Here is a 12,245-nt window from a genome sequence, read left to right as displayed (position 1 = left end):
CTTCCCAGCATCAGGGTCTTTTCCAATGAATCAACTCTTTGCATGAGGTGGCCAAAGTATTGGAGTTTCAGCTTCAACATTAGTCCTTCCAATGAACACCCAGGACTGATCTCCTTTAGGATGGACTGATTGGATCTCCTTGCAGTCCAAGGGCCTCTCAAAAGTCTTCTCCAACACCAAAGTTCAAAAGCATCAATTCTTCGGTGCTCAGCCTTCTTCACAGTCCAACTCTCACATCCATACATGACTACTGGAAAAACCATAGCCTTGACTAGACGGACCTTGTTGGCAAAGTAATGTCTCTGCTTTTAAATATGCTATCTAGGCTAGTCATAACTTTCCTTCCAAGGAGTAAGCATCTTTTAATTTCATGGCTGCAATCACCATCTGCAGTGATTTTGGAGCCCAGAAAAATAAAGTCTGACACTGTTTCCACTGTTTCCCCATCTATTTCCCATGAAGTGATGGGACCATATGCCATGATCTTAGTTTTCTGAATGTTGAGCTTTAAGCCAACTTTTTCACTCTCCTCTTTCACTTTCATCAAGAGGCTTTTTAGTTCTTCACTTTCTGCCATAAGGGAGGTGTCATCTGCATATCTGAGGTTATTGATATTTCCCCCGGCAATCTTGATTCCAGCTTGTGCTTCTTCCAGCCCAGCGTTTCTCATGATGTACTCTGCATATAAGTTAAATAAGCAGGGTGACAATATACAGCCTTGACGTACTCCTTTTCCTATTTGGAACCAGTCTGTTGTTCCATGTCCAGTTCTAACTGTTGCTTCCTGACCTGCATACAGGTTATTCTTGTTAATTAGACTATTATTCATTGCCAGTCTCCCCCAGCTAGAATATGTTTCACTAGGGCAGGGGTTTCTGTTTCTTTGGTTCATTGTTGTGTCCTAGGTGCCAGACAAATTAGTACATACCCAGTAAATATTAATATTGGTGGAATGATTGAATGAATGTATTTATAACCAAAGAAGATCAGCTAGTATAATACCTATCTAATGACATTGTTATAAGGATTGGAAATTATGGATATAAAGTAAAGCACAAATAGAATAGTAGGTACTCAAATACGGTAGCTATTATCATTTTGCCAGTTCACTCTTTTTTTTTAACAAAGAATTCCCTGACAAACATGCAGATAAGTTTCTGCATCAGTGAACAAAAAAAGACGAAAGAAGGAAAAAGAAAAAGACTTATGGGGCATACACCAGGATCTGTATGTACCAGGATCTGTATCTTTGGATCTGTATGTGTGTATATACACATTTTGTTTTCCAAGTTTTCTTTCTTGAGCATTCTTTTTACCAGACAAAGAAATCTACACATTTTTTTAAAAAAAGGATTTTGGCTTACTCTGGGATTTTGGCAGATGGAACAAACAAGGTCCTTGAGGAGGTTAGGTTCAAAGAGAGAACCAGGGAGTGGTGATAGATGGCACTGAGAACTAGCAGTGCTGGTTGAAGAGGAAGTTGTGGAGAGATGTAAAACCACAAGGTTAATACTGCCAGAAATAAAATTCTGCAATTCAGGTGGGTGGGTGGAAGCTAGCTTGGAAGAGCAAGGAGGATTTGCTGAGGGTATTCAAAGTCATTAAACAATGGGCCTTAAATTAATTGAACTCTGAGTTCTTTTTTTCTAGTTCTAACTATGGTGATGAAATAGAGGAAAACAACAGAATGGGAAAGACTAGAGATCTCTTCAAGAAAATTAGAGATACCAAGGGAACATTTCATGCAAAGAGGGGCTCGATAAAGGACAGAAATGGTATGGACCTAACAGAAGCAGAAGATATTAAGAAGAGGTGGCAAGAATACACAGAAGATCTGTACAAAAAAGATCTTCACGACCCAGGTAATCACAATGGTGTGATCACTCACCTAGAGCCAGACATCCTGGAATGTAAAGTCAAGTGGGCCTTAGAAAGCATCACTACGAACAAAGCTAGTGGAGGTGATGGAATTCCAGTTGAGCTATTTCAAATCCTGAAAGATGATGCTGCAAAAGTGCTGCACTCAATATACCAGCAAATCTGGAAAACTCAGCAGTGGCCACAGGACTGGAAAAGGTCCGTTTTCATTCTAATCCCAAAGAAAGGCAATGCCAAAGAATGCTCAAACTACCACACAATTGCACTCATCTTACACGCTAGTAAAGTAATGCTCAAAATTCTCCAAGCCAGGCTTCAGCAATACGTGAACCGTGAACTTCCTTTTAGAAAAGGCAGAGGAACCAGAGATCAAATTGCCAACATCCAGTGAATCATCGAAAAAGCAAGAGAGTTCCAGAAAAACATCTATTTCTGCTTTATTGACTATGCCAAAGCCTTTGACTGTGTGGATCACAATAAACTGTGGAAAATTCTGAAAGAGATGGGAATACCAGACCAGCTCACCTGCCTCTTGAGAAACCTGCAGGTCAGGAAGCAACAGTTAGAACTGGACATGGAACAACAGACTGTTTCCAAATAGGAAAGGGAGTACGTCAAGGCTGTATATTGTCACCCTGCTTATTTAACTTATATGCAGAGTACATCATGAGAAACGCTGGGCTGGAAGAAACACAAGCTGGAATCAAGATTGCCGGGAGAAATATCAATAACCTCAGATATGCAGATGACACCACCCTTATGGCAGAAAGTGAAGAAGAACTAAAGAGCCTTTTGATGAAAGTGAAAGAGGAGAGTGAAAAAGTTGGCTTAAAGCTCAACATTCAGAAAACTAAGATCATGGCATTTGGTCCCATCACTTCATGGGAAATAGATGGGGAAACAGTATAAACTGTCAGACTTTATTTTTTTGGGCTCCAGAATCACTGCTGATGGTGACTGCAGCCATGAAATTAAAAGACCCTTACTCCTTGGAAGGAAGGTTATGGCCAACCTAGATAGCATATTGAAAAGCAGAGACATTACTCTGCCAACAAAGGTCCGTCTAGTCAAGGCTATGGTTTTTCCAGTGGTCTTGTATGGATGTGAGAGTTGGACGGTGAAGAAGGCTGAGCACCGAAGAATTGATGCTTTTGAACTGTGGCATTGGAGAAGACTCTTGAGAGTCCCTTTGACTGCAAGAAGATCCAACCAGTCCATCCTAAAGGAGATCAGCCCTGGGTGTTCATTGGAAGGTCTGATGTTGAAGCTGAAACTCCAATACTTTGGCTACCTCATGCGAAGAGTTGACTCATTGGAAAAGACCCTAATGCTGGGGAGGATTGGGGGCAGGAGGAGAAGGGGACAACAGAGGATGAGATGGCTGGATGGCATCACCAACTCGATGGACATGGGTTTGGGTAGACTCTGGGAGTTGGTGATGGACAGGGAGGCCTGGCGTGGTGCGATTCATGGGGTCGCAAATAGTCAGACACGACTGAGCGACTGAACTGAACTGAACTGAACTATGGTGACATTGACATCAGAGGAGAGCGTGAATATTCATTTCTCTCAATATGAGCAGAACAGAGGGCCTGTGTCTAGTAGGCATTTGTTTCCAGGTTGTGGAATGACTGGATGAAATAGAATCACCAGGTCCAAGTGGAAGTAAAGCAGCAAACTAGAAACCATCCAAGTTTTGGAGTCAGTTCTGAATCTTGAGTCTGTCACTTACCAGCCACGTGACATTGCACAAGAAACCAACCAACTTGTGTAAGATTTAGGGGCCCTACGAAGTAGATTAGGGGAAGCATAATAACTATGGCATAAATCATACTCTTTAACAAGCAAAAACAAATAGAAAATTAAATTCTCAAAAGCAACTGCTTTGAACAAACCCAACTGATTAAACTTAAAACCCTGCTTATATCACCTTCTACTGTCCAAGAAACCTTGCTGTCAGGGCAGGTTTTCCCACAAGTCTTATAAACACAAATTTTCAAACAGCCATGTTCAAGTTTAAATATGTATCTTTCACATATATATGTTATTTGTCTCTTTGACCCCATTGCCCTTGTGGTTTTGGTTTCACAAGTCTTGAAAAATGTTCTTTACTCAAAATATTCTGGGGTTTAAAGATATGTCTTTTGGGCCCTGGTCCTTCCGTCCTTCTGTGCAGAGCAGGGCAAGGTCACCTCTCTATACTTTCCCTCAGGGGTCTATGGGATAAGGGAGCAATTGAAAAATTTGGGTTAACTAATATAAAATAATTTTGTATCAGAATTCCCATTAGCTAGCAATTGTTGGCAAGTGAGTAAGAGCAGGGGCTTCAGAGAAAAGCTAGATTGCCCCCTGTTTAAATTCAGGCTTCATTACTCCCTGGCTGGGTGACTTTGAGCAAATCACTTATTTCTCCATACCTGAATTCCTTACATCTTAAGGTTATTGTGGGCTTCCCTGATAGCTCAGTTGGTAAAGAATCTGCTTGCAATGCAGGAGACCCTGGTTCCATTCCTGGGTCGGGAAGATCTGCTGGAGAACAGATAAGCTACTCACTCCAGTATTCTTGGCCTTCCCTTATGGCTCAGCTGGTAAAGAATCAGCCTGGGTTCGATCCTTGGGTTGAGAAGATCCCCTGGAGAAGGGAAAGGCTACTCACTCCAGTATTGTGGCCTGCAAAATTCCATGGACTGTATAGTCCATGGGGTTGCAAAGAGTCGGATACACCTGAGCGAATTTCACTTCACTTAAGGTTACTGTAATGCTTAATTAATACTTGCAAAACCCTTATAACAGTACCTGGAACACAATGAAGCTCTAAGTGTTTGCTAAAAATATTTGGCTCAACTGCTAGACCACTGACAGGTTCATGCTGCTTGATCATAGTCTGCCTCATTCAACCTGTATCTCCTACATGGGCCTATGGTTGGGTTGATGGGAAGGTGTATCGGTTTTAGTAGCAGCAGTAGTAATCCTTTTACAAGTAACTGTACAGATCAAGATTTATAGGTAAGTTTGGGTCCTGCCCCAGGGTGGCAAGAATGAAGGCAAGATGGCTGCCATTTTCATAGGCAGCTACCACCAGGTAGTAAAAGTCCTTGAAGATAAATTTTAACTTATCAGATTGTCCACTTCCTTTCCTCTGGGCAGAGAGTTAGGATGGAGAGAAGGGGTGAGGATTCTTCTGGAAAGAAGTCTGACATCTGCTGGTGTATGGAGACTTGAAGATAGGCTAAGAGTTCATAGACAGACATCTCCAAGACCCTCTAATTGGCCAGCAGTACTGCAGAACTTGTTAATGCAAGCAGATGGCTTTACATCAGGTTTGAATTCATTCCAGCATCTTCCAGTTCTGCTTCCTGCCCACTTTTCTCTTAATTAAGATGAGGGCAACCTTAAGGCCTTTCAGGTTTCTTTTAAGTTTAGGGCATCTGAAATACGGCCAAGGGTAAACCTGGGGTAGCCTGAAGTTCAGTCACCAGAAGAGCCTCTGCTCTGGACTGTAGCAGCATGTAGTGGGCGCACCCTCTGCAGGCTCACCCCCCTCCCTTATTAGCACTGTCGTCACTTTTCCTTCTACTCACTCCTTTTACCGTAAATGCCTGAGTGAGGTTTGGGTCCATTGGGCGGCCATTGCGCCTGCGCAGGTGCTGGAGGGGGTTGGGGGACTGAAGTGGGCGGCCTGTCTGGCCCCAAGGCCTGAGCTGTCAGTGCGCCTGCGCGGTCGGCCTGCAGCCTGGCAGTATTAAGCTGACTCGCCGCCGGCGCCGAGCTGCGAGTGCGCTTGCGCACGGGTAGGGCGCCGGGGTTCTTGAGTGTGCTGAGGCGAGCTGTGTGTGTGCGTGTGTGTGTAACCATGCAGAGTGCCGACTCCCAGAAGCCCCCCAAGCGGCCCCGGCGCGATGGCAGCCCAAGAACGCCGCCAAACACCCCTCCCGCAGTCGCAGAGACGTCTCCGAGCCACGACCTCCACCCGGACCACCGAACCTGGGGCCCGGAGCAGGTGTACTCCTTCCTAAGGCGCTGTGGCTTCAGCGATTCGGAACTGCTAAAACGCTGCCGAGGTATCAGAGCTGGGTTGTTGAGGGGCGTGGGGCCGGCGACCCGTGCCCGGGACAGCCTAGCCTGAGAGAGGTAGCCCTGAGGCAGTGAGCGGGGGCCTCTAAGAGGAGTCAGAGCGGCCGAGGGAGACCGGACGCGGGAGGCACCCGAAGGGGTGGACCTCAGGCGGCGGCGCCCAGGAGGGAATGACCTGAGGCGGAGAGCTGAAACCTGAGGCGGCGAGACCTCGGACGAGGGGACCCGAGGGAAGGGAGGGGCAGACTTGACACGGGAGGCACCCGTAAGGATGGGCCTGCGGCGGCGGCGCCCAGGAGGGATGACCTGAGATGGAGAGGGAGGAGAAATGGGGCGTCTGGAGTTGGGGACCCGTAGGCAGGGGGCGGACTTTGGGGGTTGGGACCCTGGAGCAGAAAGAGGGGGCAGCTGGTCTAACTCTGGTGGGCTTCTTCAGGAACTTACCACCCTGGCGGAGGAGAGGTGAGACTCGGGTCCTTTTTTTTAGAAGAAGGTAAGTGGGAGGGTTGTTGTCACTCAGGTTCACCACGTTTGGGACACCCCTCTGCTGATGCAGCTCCATGAACACTAGCCATATTAGAGTATGTGGGGATGCTCGAAGGGGCTTCCCAGGTGGCGCTAATGATAAAGAACCCGCCAGCCAGTGCAGACTTATTAAGAGACGCGGGTTCCATCTCTGGGGAGTCAGGAAGATTAACCTAGAAGAGGGCATGGCAACCCACTCCAGTATTCTTGCCTGGAGAATCCCCATGGACAGAGGAGCCTGGCGGGCTGCAGCCCATGGGGTCGGAAAATAGCGGACACGACAGAAGCAACTTAGCACACACTCTCTGGGTGCTTGAAAGTTTCTGTTTCCTCCGCTCCCCTCCCAACCGGGAGTTTTTCTACCGGGGAAAGAACATTTTTGTTCATCTCTGAATCCTCATGCCTACCGTACCATCCCGATAGGACTCAATATGTGCTTGGTGCCTGTACTTGCAGAACTTGGTGAAGATAATGTTTTGTTCTCCAAAAGCAATTTCCCTTGCTAACTCTAAACCCTAGAGTGGCTCAGTTGACCACTGAACTCCCAAGAGCTTGCAACTTGGCTTGTAGGTTGTGAATTGTAAGCAACTTTATTGGCTCAAGTTCAAGCATCCATCCACTTGAAATCTACTCAGCTTCCTGTAAGGGATGGAAAGCTTAACCTCTGCTTTACCCTCTGAAGTGTTCAAGAGGAAAGTGGGTGTGATTTGCAAATTCAGAAAACTTTTGCATTTACGAGGTGGAGCCCTGTTTGCTTAGGCTGGGGACTAGGGTGGGAGGATCTTTAGTGGTTCAAGTCTTAAGGATAGCTTGATGGATGTTGCACCTGACCACAGCCAGACAATGTCCTGTCAGACCGAGGTTACTTCCCCTCCAAAGGTTCTGCATATCTCTGCTTGTCCCTTCTTTATCCTATAAAAAAAATTTTTTTTGTTTGATTTTGAGCCACTTGCAGATTTCTGAGATCAAAACATTCTCCGTATTGCGATAATTTTTCTCATTAATTAGTCTGTCCCTAAGTTCAGATTTTTTTTTAATTGAAGTATGGTTAATTTACAATGTTGTGTAAGTTTCTTGTATACATCAGAATGATTCAGTTATACAAATGTGTGTGTATATGCTATGATCAGTTGTGTCTCTTTGTGATGCTATAAAGTGTAGCTCACCAGGCTCCTCTGTCTATAGGATTTTCTAGGCAAGAACACTGGAATGGGTTGCCATTTCCTACTGCAGGGGATCTTCCCCACCCAGGGATCAAACCTGCATCTCTTGTGTCTCCTGCATTGGCAGGTGGAATCTTTACCACTAGCGCCACCTGAGAAGCATATATATATATATATATATATATATATATAGAGAGAGAGAGAGAGAGAGAGAGAGAGAGAGATGCATGCGTGTGTGCATGGCTTCAGTGGTGTCCGACTTTTTGCAACCCTATGGACTGTAGCCTGCCAAGCTCCTCTGTCCATGAGATTCTCCAGACAAGAATACTGGACTGGGTTGCCGTGCCCTCCTCTGGGAAATCTTCCCAGCCCAGTGATCAAACCTGCATTTCTTATGTCTCCTGTATTGGTAGGCGGGTTCTTTACCACTAGTGCCACCTAGGAAGCAATATATATATGTATATATATATAGAATGTAGTTCCTTGTGCTATACAGTAGGAACTTGTTGTTTTATACACAGTAGCTTGTGTACAGATTAATTTTTGTTTGACAAACTAAGCACAAGGTGCTGGATCCCTTTCCTCATTTTGGAATACAATTTCACAGGAATTTAGGAGCTGTGATCCATGTTTTTGTAACATGATTTGTTTGAGGTTCAAAGGTCACACAACTAGAAAAAACAGAATTGGATTTTAAGATTAGGTCTTTGAACTCCAGAATGCATCCCAGCTATATCTTAACAAGTATTCTCATCAAAATAGACTGAATTTCCCTCAGCAATACAGGAACAAATAAACCAATAAGAAAAGAAAAGAGAACATATCCAAAGTTATAAAGTCAGCTAAGAGCAAGGAAAAAAACACCCCAGTAGGAAAAGGAGCAAAGCACAAGAACAAACAGTTGACACCCAGCTTGTAAACACAGAAAAAAATATTCAGTCTTAACAGTAATTTTAAAAAACACTGATTTTAAAATTTAGGTAGAAAAATATATAAAGACTGATATAGAAATGGGTAATCTAATAAAGTTGATGAAAGTATCAATTTGCTTAACCCTAGACAGTTTGGAAATGCCTTTCCGTTTATAGGGAATTTCACTTGTAAGAATTCATAGAAGTATTTGTACAATGTCCAAAGAAATATATTCAAAAATTATTCTTCTAACCACTAGTTATAAATAGCAAAAAAATAGAAATTTTCTACTGGACCAGGCCCTGGCTCACCTGGCACCTGAACATTCATGCTTTGATCTAACTCACCCCAGCCTTGGAAGGGCAAGGTTGGCTGTAAACTTGGGGGCCCAGAGTCACCTTTGCCCTCACGCCAACAAACCCACATGGGAGGTGCTGAGTCCTGAGTGTTCAGCGTCCGCACTATGTGACCCTGAGCTGTCTCCATGGAATTTTCCAGGCAAGAATACGAGAGTGGGTCACCATTTCCTACTCCAGGGGATCTTCCTGACCTAGGGATCGAACCTCCATCTCTTGGCAGGAGGATTCTTTACCACTTCGTCACCTGGGAAGTACCTTGTTGCCAGCCGAAATCTTGGCCTTCTCTGCCCACCGAAGCTGAATGAAAAATATGGAAACAAGAGTTTGGAGGAAATAGAAAGGTGCCTTTTATTCTCAGCTGGCTGAGAGGGGAACACAGTAGGGTTGTGCCTAAAGAACTGTGCCCCCTGCTCCACGAGGAGTCTGTGGGCTTATATAAGGCAAGGGCTTGCAGTCAGAGGAGTCAGTGATGAGGAATAAAGGTGATAGGATCTTGATTTCTTCCTCTTGTATTGTTTCAAAGACAATCATAAGCTGCCGTCAGTAACCCAGTAATTGAGTCTGGCAGTTCAGTGGCTCTGTGGCCTTCTTTCTGATATGTAACTACAAGGTGAAGGGTGTTGTAAGGGTAAACACCAGATAGGGGGATGTATTTAGCATAGAGTCAAAAGAAAATAGGTGAGAAGTGTAGCTTCTGCAGAGTTAGGGGGCAGAAAAGCAAACTCAGACATTCAGTTAGGAGCAAAGTAGAAAAAACTAGGAATGTTCAAACCTGCTCACTATTCCTTTATATTCTTTGTTCTCAGGAAAGAGAAAGAGAAAAACTCATTCCTCTTTTGTCCTTTTCACTGCAACATACTGGATGCTCCAAAAATCTTCATCTGAGTAAATTCTGATGGATCCAAATTGAAAGAAATCAAAAAGCAAATGCTGTTAATACTGAAATCATTTATTTTTTCTCTCTTTTCTTCCATAGAGAAGAAAATGACAGATTCATTACTGCCCTTTCTTGATAAGTCACGTTCTGAAGATCTTGGAATAAGGTGAGAATGATAAAATTCATATTGTAGCCAAGCACACTTAAGACCTTCTTAGTCACATTTGAAAGACAAAGCCCAAGATCATTAATATTAACTGTCCTCATTTTAAATTTGTAGTGTTTTAAAACAGAATACCATGCCTGCTGTTTAGCAGTTGTTTTTGTTTTTGCTGTGCAAATCCTGTGTTTAATATTACTAATGATTCCTATTTAAAAAATTTTTGCTGACAAACCTTCATGAAGTTTGTAGTGACCAGCTTTTTACTCTCAAGTTCAGAATAATTGAATTATTCAGATCAGAAAATGTAGAACTGATAGGAAAAAACATTAGCAAGCAAAATGCAGTCCTATCTTGAACGTATTTCTAGGTCTTTCTAAAGGTGTCTTAAGACTGAAATCCTTCGTTGGTGTTAAAGACACTGTCCAAAGTAGTTTGGCATTTTTCAGTTGAATGATTTGGGACAATTTATTTAACCCTTTAGTGTATGCACGTGTGAAATGGATACCTGTGAGACAATGTATGTAAAGTGATTAGCACATGATAAGCCCTTCATAAATTATATGTATAGGTTGAGGTCCGTATGTATGACTGGGGATCCTAGGATCTAGATCTAGGTCTACTTTAAAGATCTAGGTTGAGGATACAATATCTAAATATTCCTTAAATAGAGACTTTATTTCTATTGGAATTGGCAAGAGTAGTAAAATATTGTCTTTTTTCTGGAATTCCACTTAGTTAAGTGTTGTTTGTGAAAACAGTAAGCAAAGAATTGAAACAAAGGATTATACTTGAGTTACTTTATGCATTGCTGCTTAGTAGTTGGTAAGGAAAGTAGATTGAGAGAAGAGATCACCTTAGGACATTTAACTGACTTTTAACAGACTTCATTCCTCCAAATTCCCTCTTACTACCTATTTCTTATGTATAGTAATTGCTTACTATTTGAACTAAATGGATTTTTCTAGTAAAGTTTTGCTTTAAAAGGGAAACATGTACTTTGTGGATCCAAATACTGTTGATTTGTTCAACAAACATTTGTGGAGGACCATTATGTGTTAGGCATTCTTCCAAGAACTTGGGACACATGAATTAACAAAACAGTAAAAATTCCAAAAGGAAAACTATATGTCATGTCTTTTTGTGCCCATCTCTTAACTCTGAGGTGGGTTCTGCAGAACTCCTTAGAACTGTGTTTTTCTATATAGCAGCCACTAGCTATGTGTTAAAATTAATTAAAATTAATCAAAATGGAAATTTTAATTTCTCAGTTATACTGAGTCATAGTTCAGTTGAGTTCAGTCACTCAGTCACGTCTGACTCTTTGCGACCCCATGGACTGCAGCATGCCAGGCCTCCCTGTCCATCACCGACTCCCAGAGTTGACTCAAACTCATGTCCATTGAGTCGGTGATGCCATCCAACCATCTCATCCTCTGTCGTCCCCTTCTTCTCCTGCCTTCAATCTTTCCCAGCATCAAGGTCTTTCAAATGAGTCAGCTCTTCGCATCAGGTGGCCAAAGTATTGGAGTTTCAGCTTCAACATCAGTCCTTCCAATGAACATTCAGGACTGATCTCCTTTAGGATGGACTGGTTGGATCTCCTTGCAGTCCAGGGGACTCTCAAGAGTCTTCTCCAACACCACAGTTCAAAAGCATCAATTCTTCGGGGCTCAGCTTTCTTTATAATCCAACTCTCACATCCATACATGACCACTAGAAACACTATAGCCTTGACTAGACAGACCTTTGTTGGCAAAGTAACGTGTCTCTGCTTTTTAATATGCTGTCTAGGTTGGTCATAACTTTCCTTCCAAGGAGTAAGCGTCTTTTTAAAAATTTCATGGCTGCAGTCACCGTCTGCAGTGGTTTTGGAGCCCAGAAAAATAAAGTCTGCCACCCCTGTTTCTCCATCTATTTCCCATGAAGTGATGGGACCAGATGCCATGATCTTAGTTTTCTGAATGTTGAGCTTGAAGCCAACTTTTTCACTCTCTTTCACTTTCATCAAGAGGCTTTTTAGTTCCTCTTCACTTTCTGCCATAAGGGAGGTGTCATCTGGATATCTGAGGTTATTGATATTTCTCCCAGCAATCTTGATTCCAGCTTGTGCTTCTTCCAGCCCAGCATTTCTCATGATGTTCTCTGCATATAAGTTAAATAAGCACGGTGACAATATACAGCCTTGATGTACTCCTTTTCCTATTTGGAACCAGTGTGTTCCATGTCCAGTTCTAACTGTTGCTTCCTGACCTGCATACAGGTTTCTCAAGAGGCAGGTCAAGTGGTCTGGTAGT

General features: G+C 43.3%; 1 protein-coding gene across 2 annotated transcripts in view; it reads left to right on the top strand.

Annotated features, from left to right (window-relative positions):
* The first annotated feature begins 5,649 nt into the window (after positions 1-5,649).
* The window catches only part of SAMHD1 (SAM and HD domain containing deoxynucleoside triphosphate triphosphohydrolase 1), a 55,729-nt gene continuing 49,133 nt past the window's right edge, over positions 5,650-12,245 (top strand). For both annotated transcript variants that reach the window (XM_081560192.1, XM_081560191.1), the window contains exons 1-2: positions 5,650-5,939; positions 9,888-9,954. In XM_081560192.1, coding sequence (XP_081416318.1) covers positions 5,732-5,939; positions 9,888-9,954 — 275 coding nt within the window. In that variant the 5' untranslated portion in view covers positions 5,650-5,731. The remainder of the gene's footprint in view (positions 5,940-9,887; positions 9,955-12,245) is intronic.

This window comes from Giraffa tippelskirchi, chromosome 13 (assembly GCF_054371585.1).
Source record: "Giraffa tippelskirchi isolate mGirTip1 chromosome 13, T2T-mGirTip1v1.2.pri, whole genome shotgun sequence".
NCBI classification, from domain to species: Eukaryota; Metazoa; Chordata; class Mammalia; order Artiodactyla; family Giraffidae; genus Giraffa; species Giraffa tippelskirchi.
This window is presented reverse-complemented; position numbering and strand designations above follow the sequence as displayed.